At 36.8% G+C, this 9,124-nt stretch overlaps 1 protein-coding gene across 8 annotated transcripts in view; it reads left to right on the forward strand.

Moving 5' to 3' along the window:
* Positions 1–9,124, forward strand: part of CAPRIN2 (caprin family member 2) — a 43,630-nt gene that overhangs the window by 18,384 nt on the left and 16,122 nt on the right. For 7 of the 8 annotated variants that reach the window (XM_077870569.1, XM_077870564.1, XM_077870565.1 and 4 more), the window contains 6 exons: positions 108–190; positions 2,167–2,334; positions 3,438–3,481; positions 4,334–5,008; positions 7,305–7,427; positions 8,943–9,024. In XM_077870569.1, the coding sequence (XP_077726695.1) occupies positions 108–190; positions 2,167–2,334; positions 3,438–3,481; positions 4,334–5,008; positions 7,305–7,427; positions 8,943–9,024 (1,175 nt within the window). Of the gene's footprint in view, positions 1–107; positions 191–2,166; positions 2,335–3,437; positions 3,482–4,333; positions 5,009–7,304; positions 7,428–8,942; positions 9,025–9,124 lie in introns of those variants that run through there. The other variant, XM_077870571.1, reaches the window with a different exon arrangement.

Below are 9,124 nucleotides of genomic sequence, written 5' to 3' on the forward strand. Positions count from 1 at the left end.
GTGTTGCTCCGTGTGTGTGTGTGTGTGTGTGTGTGTGTGTGTATGTGTATGCATACATATGAATGTATGTGCCTCTAAAGCTCCTTTGTTCTGCTTTTCCTTGTCAGTGTTGAAGACCAGATGGAGCAGTCATCCTTGTACTTTTGGGACCTTTTGGAAGGCAGTGAGAAAGCAGTGGTAGGAACAACATGTGAGTTTCCTCTATTCTGGACTTAATGCAGTAAATACTACTCTTTATGTTTAGAAGTTTAATAGGATATTAATGACTGAAACTGTCAGTCCATAAGAACTTAACATGTCTAGTGATACTATATCGGGAGAATGATCTCTGTTTAGGTCTCTTAAAAGCAGCTAATGTGTAATTGTACTCACTAAAATGGAATCTAGGAAGAGTTTTGAAGCAGCAAAGTCACTGTAATTTGGGAACAAGAACTAAAGACTGGTACTGGCTTGGCCATTTTGGGGTTCAGTTCTCTGCATGGCAGTACCTATTCTATTTCAGAATCTTAAATCCACACATTGTTAATAGTAAGGCTTACCTACGAGATATGCCTATGAAAGTATGAATGGTATGGCTACATAGTTTATTGAAGCATTGTAGTCTATCCTTCTGGAAATGATCTGGAGAGAGTCCTTTTGGCTTCCTAAATAGACTTTGACCAAATGACCAAGTACACATGGACATGAAGTACATAGTTTGGTGTGCTAGGTTAGAATAATGAAAACACTAGAAGCTAGTAAACTTTTTTGTTAGTCACTGCTTCCTTTTTAAAAATACCTAAGTATGTAGTAGAACTATCTCAATTTCTAAGTCCTTTCAAGTTTAAATCATAGAAATTTTTCTTGTTTAGAATGCAAAATAATGCAAATAATTTTGTGGAGCATAGTTTAGCTCTTTTTTAGTTTAGCATTTCTTATAAAATTAAGTGTACACTTAACTATATGACCAAGTAATTACACTTCTGATACCCAAGAGAATTGTAAATATAGGTTCACATAAGTACTTATACATGAATGTTCATACCAGTTTTATTAATGATAGCTCCAGACTGAACACAGCCTAGATGGACATCAATTGATAATAAAGAAAATGTGGTATATCCAGTTAGTAGAATCTACTCAGTAATAAAAAAGGAATGAACTATTGATACATGTAACAACACGGATGTGAATCTCAAAATAATTATGCTGAATGAAAGAAGTCAGACCACAAAATGAGTACATACTCTGATTCCATTTATATAGAATTCTAGAAAAAACTAGAGGAATATGTCAGTGGTTCCCAGGGAGTGGAGTGAAGGGGATTGATATAAAAGGGGCATAAGGGAACTTTTGATGAAAATGTTTTATATTGTGGTTCTGGTGGAAGTAATATGATTATGTATCTGTTAAAACTATACTTAAAATGACTGAACTTTGTATAATACTTCAAAATTGATTAAAAAAAATCTATGTCATAGTACTGCTATGGAAGTAATAATAGACCCAAATCAAGTATGGGTATGGGCGCTCAAATTTGGGAATTATATTTTTAGTGGATGGTAAAAATGAAATAGATTTTAGATCTATTTATGGTGCAGTGACTTCATCATTTAAGTTTTTTCTTGTTAATCGAATGGTGATACGTGAGGAGTCACAGTATAATTCAAGAGTAAAATCTGTATCGTGGGATTTTGTCATTTAAAATCCTTTAGAGATTGTCCAAGGGAGTTTTCTACTGGTTATGCTTGAGGAACTTTCACTTGTCTATAAAAGGATAATTAACTTGGAAGGTAAAGTAGTTGCTAGTTGTGATGTTTTGGGGACAGATAAGAGAAATGGCTTCTCTTCTCAGCTCCGGAAACAGATGTGTGCTTTTGTAACATTAGTCATTGATCTCTGGTTTTGGTGATTTTTCAAATGGTAGAAATGGAGACCCAGAGAAACTTAAGTGACTTGCTAAATTTTGGGATTCTGATCTTTAAAATTTATATTGATTCAGCATGCAACAAAGATGGACTGCTAATTACCCTTCATGGTACTGACCAGTTCTTTGAATCGCCCCAATGTAGGATATTATAATGAGATACTGTAACTAGGATAAAATTATATTAGAATATCTGTTCCAAATAATTTCCATGAACTATTAGGTTATGTGATAACTAAGTCTTAATCACTCTTTCTTAGACAAACACATGAAAGATCTGCTGTCTAAATTGCTGAACTCAGGCTATTTTGAGAGTATCCCAGTCCCAAAAAATGCTAAGGAGAAAGAAGTATCATTGGAGGAAGAAATGCTAATAAAATCAGAGAAGAAAAAACAATTATTGAAAACTGAATCTGTCAAAGAGTCAGGTTTGTTGTGATCTCAGAAATTCTTTGTAGTGGTTGCATTTTTAATACACAAAATGAGTCAAATCTTTGTTAAAGGATTGCCTTATATTTTGTTAATTTCTACATGCATGGAAATCTTACAGCAGGGTAAGCTTAGGTTTAGCATATGTCTAAAGGCTTTATTGCCATGATTTACAGAATGAATCTTAACAGAAACATAAGGTTATCCTTTGTTATGAGGGAATACACTGTTCAAATGAGACCTTTATGGAATTTGAATGGATCTCTTGGTTAAGTTGTTGGTAAGATAATTCCATTTAAAATTGTTTTTAAAAATATTCATAGTAGAATTTAAAAATGGTGGTAGAATGAGAATATAAGTAATTGAGTGTTAACATATTCAGAAAAAATGTGCCAAAGTCCATAAAGGAAGTAAACTTCAGAATTCCACTTTTTCCAGGGGGAGAAATACTTTGAGTAAATGGGCTTTTGCTCTTGTTTTTTGGGACTCAGTTTGTTTATAAAATAGCATTTCTATGCAGGTAGTCCAGGGTGGGGTTCTAGTGGCCTTTATTAGCATGATTCAAGTTCTTATGTTTACTTTCTCATGTTAAGAACTAATACTAAGTCTAAAAAAAAAGAAAAGAACTAACAATAAACCTAATACTTTAGTGTGTCTATTCCCTTACCACCTTCCATCCTTACACTGGCTTTTAGGAGTCATTTAAGGGCCTGTAAGAGGCCTTTTAGGCCTCCGTTTCAAGCTGAGATGACTAATTTTTACCTCAGGCCTGGAGCTATAGTTTCAACTTGAAAGAAGCTGTATTTGTGCGTAAGACGAAATAGTCTTATTTTCAACCAAAAATCAGTTTTTAATTGGAACTTGAATTTAGAAAAGTGGCACATGCGAGGAGCTGCTAGCTTCAGCTAGCTTTAGACTACATGCTTTTGACCCATAAGTAATAGTGGGGATTACTCCTGCCATGAATATATTTCATTGTATTATCCTTTTTCTGTAACTCTTGGGAAATCTGTTACTAGAATGAATTAAAGTTGTAATCAGCCTAAAAATATGTGGCTTATTTAGTATTTATTTAATACTCAAGGGGGTATTATCTTTCCAGAGTCGCTTATGGAACTTGCACAGCCAGAGATACAACCCCAAGAGGTAAGTTTCTGAAAGGTAATTTGCTGATTGGTTTTTAAGACATTTGCATTTTGCTACGTTTAGGAGCTGAGACTCTGGAACTAGATTTTTTTAAGCTTGAAACCTGGCTTTGCAGCTTACTAGCTTAGGGACTTTGGGTCCAGCTGTGTCTGTTATCCTCATGTAAAGTGGGGATAATAGTAATGTCTGCCTCATGTTGCTATGAGGGTTAAAGGGGTTCAGTTCTAAATTACTTAGAATTTGGCCTGGTACACAATAGCTGCTGTTCTTGGCCCTGGTGTTAGAATTTGAAGACGGGGTAGGATTTGGTCAGAACTTATATTGGTAATAGAGTATTTGTTCTTTTTCTGAAGCGACATTAAAATTCTTGGAAGCCGAAAAGAATGGAAGAGTCAAAGTACATGGTTTGTGTAATAGAAATAAAGAAAAGGCTGGTAATTCAGGAAACCTAAGGCTGAAGGTTAACTAGTATAGATGTGTGCAGTTGAACTATCCTCTGCCTTAATATTTTAGGACGTCAGGTGGGTAGAGTGAGTAATCTAAGGTTGGCAGAGGCCAATAACCTTGTTAAAATCCTGAAACAAGCAAAAGTAGCACTGTGTGATGTGCAGTTCTGACTAGTTTTGGATAAGTCAAGTATAGATTGCTACTTTTGAAGTATCAAAGGTATTTCTGTTGAGAAAAGGAATGGATAAATAAGTAGGGTGTTCTTTTCAAATAGGATAAGGACAGAAGTTTCCTGTTAGTACAGTGACTCAGACTAGGGGACGTAGGAATACTAAGAGTTTAGTGTTCCCCTTGAGGTCTTTTACAGATTTTGTGACTCAAGCATGTTTTTTTCCTCTGGTCTAGTTTCTTAACAGACGCTACATGACAGAAGTAGATTATTCAAGCAAACAAGATGAAGAGCAATCTTGGGAAGCAGATTATGCTAGAAAACCAAATCTCCCCAAATGTTGGGATATGCTTACTGAACCAGATGGTCAGGAGAAGAAGCAGGAATCCTTCAAGTCCTGGGAGCCTTCTGTTAAGCACCAGGAGGTATCAAAGCCTGTGGTTTCCTTAGAACAGAGGAAACAGGATCCAAAACTCAGGTCCACTCTCCAGGAAGAGCAGAAGAAGCAGGATGTATCTAAACCCAAGCCAGCTTCTAGCCAGTGGAAGCAAGAAACTCCAAAATCCAAAACAGGATATATTCAAGAAGAACAGAAGAAGCAGGAGACACCAAAGCCTTGGCCAGTTCAGCTGCAGAAAGAACAGGATCCAAAGAAGCAATCTCCAAAGTCTTGGACACCTTCTGTGCAGAATGAACAGGACATCACCAAGTCATGGACCACTCCCATGTGTGAAGACCAGGATTCAAGACAGCCAGAGACTCCAAAATCCTGGGAAAACAATGTTGAGAGTCAAAAACACCCTTTAACACCACAGTCACAGATTTCTCCAAAGTCCTGGGGGGTAGCTCCAGCAAGCCTCATACCAAATGACCAGCTTCTGCCCAGGAAGTTTAATACAGAACCCAAAGATGTGAGTTTGTACCAGTCTACTTTGGTCAGTGTAGGCATTAATAAGGACTTGGGGTAATAATTCTTTAGTCTTCTTTTTTTTAATTATTTAGTCCTCTTAAATTCTACAAAACCATGTTAAATTAATGTGTAAAATGTTTCACTTAACTCTAATGCGTAAGAAAATTGGGAGTAGACCTAGTCTGTTTTGAGCCTAACCTGAGATGAAATTTCCAGTTAGAAAATATTGTTTGAATGCCAAAATTTTAATGACATGGCACGATGTGAAAATAATGGATAGTTCAGACAAGACCATAATATGAACAAGTGAGAAGTCTAAATGTATTTCATAGAATGAGGGGTGTGTTTTTTTTTTTTTTTTTTTTGAGGGGCTTGTTTTACTGTAAGTCACTCATTGTCTTCGACCTGGCACACAGGTGACTCTTTTTTTTTAAAAAATATTTTATTTATTAATAAGAGAGAGGCAGAGACATAGGCAGAGGGAGAAGCAGCCCCCCCCCCCCCCCCCAAGGAGCCCAATGTGGGACTCGATCCCAGATCCCAGGATCAGGACCCGAGCCAAAGGCAGATGCTCAACTGCTGAGCCACCCAGGCATCCCAAGATGACTTTTTCTGACAGAAGTTACATTTTTCTATATTTTCTTGTTTCTCTTTCACTCATTTATAATCACTCAGATTAGCCTGTACTATTGTTGAAGAAGGTACATGTTGGTTGCAGATATTCTAGAAAGTTTGATAGGATCCAGAGAGAGAGAGAGAGGCAGAGAGAGACATAGGCAGAGGGAGAAGCAGGCTCCATTCAGGGAGCCTGATGTGGTACTCGATCCTGGGATCACACCCTGAGCTGAATTGAAGGCAGACTGCTGAGCCTCCCAGGCATTCCGGAAACTTATCTTCCCAGTGTTGTCTATCTCTGTCTGGTAGTCTTCCCCATACTTCAATGCCATTTTAGCCAGAGTTTTTCTGATAAATCTTTGGCCCTCTAACAGAATGAAAAACATTTGCTTGGAAAAATCAAAGCATTGCATTTTATAAATAATCTCTACCTCAGTCCTACCTCATGGGAAGAGAATTTTAGAGTTGTCTGCTTTTGCTAGCCTTTCTTCCTCTTCAAGTGCTAATATCGATTTTAAAACTTTTCTCACCCTGTAGAAGATTGATAGCTTTATTTCATTAACCAGATATCACATAGCAGTAATTGTAATGACAACTATTTTGAGAAACTTATTTTAAAAACCCAATTTGATATTTCAGTAAGGCTGCTTTTAAAAACCCAATTTAAAATTCCATTAGGTTTAGCAGTGGTGAGCCTTTACTATACCAGAGGAGTGTGCTCTTTGTTGAATAGTATTTAAAATCAAGAGTGCTGATTGGAAAGGCCAAAACTCATTTAATTTGCTTTGATGGTATAGACAGTATTATACTGAAACTGCAGGGCCTTTCAGTGACTGAGAGGATGCTTTCCTGTATAATACACTATCTGTCTTGCAATCTTAGCTGCCTAAGTACAGTCAAGGGCAAAATCAAGTTCAGAGCTAAAAGACTAGATAACATGAAATTAATCACTGAAGTTCCTGCTTTTCTCCTTTCATATATTCACTTAGGGTCTACTAACTGGTTTTATGACACTCTTGACCAGCTTAGCTTTGTGACTTTCCCAGTGAATTGGAAAGTCGAGAAGAGTTGCTGGTAGGCGAGGCACACCAACAGCTGTAAGGAGTTAACTATATGAGCAGTAGGTTTTTAATTCAGGGTATATGGAATTCATAAGCGATTTAACATGAAGGCTAACCACTGCATAAACATTAGTAGCCCCCCCAAAGTAAACTTACTTGATGACAAAATGTAGTGTATTTCATCAATTTTAGGATATATATGTATACATTTTTACATCTTAATGTTAAATGTCTGAGATCAGACATTTAAAAATGAGAATGGTGGTAGTAATTTTTTCTCAGAAATCATTTATGTGTCTTACAGCTAGTGGCATCTTAATATAAAGGACATAAGCTGATTGTGTGCAATGAAAAAACTTTTATCAAAGAAGTTCAGTTATTCTGGGTATTCCCATTAAAAAGGATATTTTAGAAATATTTTAAGATGTTCTGAAGGGGAGAAGAGTGCTTTAAACTTTATTAAGAAAATGCATTTATGTGGAAATTCTTTACCTGAGATGAATCTGATAAATGGGCTTTGCTAAGTGTTTCGATTTTATTAAGATGTAGCTAAGATGAGTTTCTTGAATTAGGCTGTTCAGTGTGAGTTTCGCTCTTACACGTTATGGGTTTATTTTGTAGGTGCCTAAGCCTATGCATCAGCCTGTAGGTTCTTCCTCGACTCTTCCAAAGGATCCAGTATTGAGGAAAGAAAAACTGCAGGATCTGATGACCCAGATTCAAGGAACTTGTAACTTTATGCAAGTATGAGTCGTTCTTCAATGAATCTTGAATGATATTCCTGGGGCTGTTAGCTTCTGATCTGAAGCATTATGATGACATTGTTAAGAGCATAGATTCTGGTGTTCAGAATGCAAGTGAATCTGGCTCTGCCGCTTCCTAGCTTTTATAGTTTAGGGATGTTACTTCACTTTCTGCCTCTCTTTTGAAAAAATGAGAATGATGGTTCTTGCTAAATTTGAAATAAAATGAATTAAACATGTAAAAACTATTAGTGCTTGAATATAATTTCTGCTGTAGATCATGGCTAGTTTCCACTGTGAGAATCTACTCTGCTTGGTATGCTGGTAGGTGCTATTGTGTCTAGAAAATTGCAAGACAATTACTGCCTTCAAGGAATTGATGTTGTAGTTGTAGAAGATTGTAGTGTTATGGCATTAATGAAGTGCAAAATTGTCATAGTCTTACAAAACTTCAGAATAGTATGATCCTACTGAGGAAGTAGACAAATATTTTTGTGTAAATAAAAAGATCTTATACTTTGGGAATAGACCTGCATTTCTTCTTTATTTTCAGACCTGCATTTATTTAAATCCCAATTTTGCTGTTTACTAGCTGTAAAATCTGTGGGAAGTTATTTAGCTTGTAACCCTCTTCTAAAATGAGGGAGTTCCTTACCCCGTTAAGATAAATGAAAGAACTAAACTGTACAAGCGTACTCTAACTAGAGTGTAGCTTAAGTATTCAAAAGGCTGGAAACATTTCTAGGAGAACCAAGATAGGCAGATGGGAGAAGAGAATGGTTGCTCTTTAGGAAAGGTTTAATAATAGCATGAGCCAGTTTAGTGGTTGAGATAATTAAAACCCTCATGGCTTGGGCATAATAAAAGTGAAAATACAGGATTTTAAAACATTTATTTATTCATGAAAGACACACAGAGAGGCAGAGACATAGGCAGAGAGAGGCAAGCTCCATGCAGGGAGCCTGATGTGGGACTGGAACCCAGGACTCCAGGATCACACCTGTAGCCAAAGGGAGGTGCTCAACTGCTGAGCTACCCAGGCATCCCAAGGTTACAGGATTAATGTGTATGCTTAAGACCTCAAGTCAGGTGTTTAGTTTTTTCCCCCAAGGTAAGCCTTACAAATATGTGAAATAATTCTAAGGATTGACAGTTACTTTAGATTTTATTTTTAACTTTTTATCTCTTAAGACTAAATTGTAATATATTGTGATAGTTATTAGCTAGATTCTTTTTTTTTTAATTTTTATTTGTGATAGTCATAGAGAGAGAGAATGAGGCAGAGACACAGGCAGAGGGAGAAGCAGGCTCCATGCACCGGGAGCCCGACGTGGGATTCGATCCTGGGTCTCCAGGATCGCGCCCTGGGCCAAAGGCAGGCGCCAAACCGCTGCGCCACCCAGGGATCCCTATTAGCTAGATTCTTATAGCTAATAGCTATGGATAGCATCATGAATAATGTTAATAGCTTTAAAATGAATAATTGTTTCTAGTCATGATTTAGTTTTGTCTTTAGGAATCTATTCTGGATTTTGACAAACCTTCAAGTGCAATTCCATCGTCACAACCGCCTTCAACTACTCCAGGTAGCCCAGTAGGTATGTAATCATCCTTGATACTTAGAATAAACATGTATAGGATAAGTAGTTGAGTCTTGTACAAATTTTACACTGTATTTTAGGGGTTAAACTATGCACT

This window comes from Canis aureus, chromosome 25 (genome assembly GCF_053574225.1).
Source record: "Canis aureus isolate CA01 chromosome 25, VMU_Caureus_v.1.0, whole genome shotgun sequence".
Classification (NCBI taxonomy): domain Eukaryota; kingdom Metazoa; phylum Chordata; class Mammalia; order Carnivora; family Canidae; genus Canis; species Canis aureus.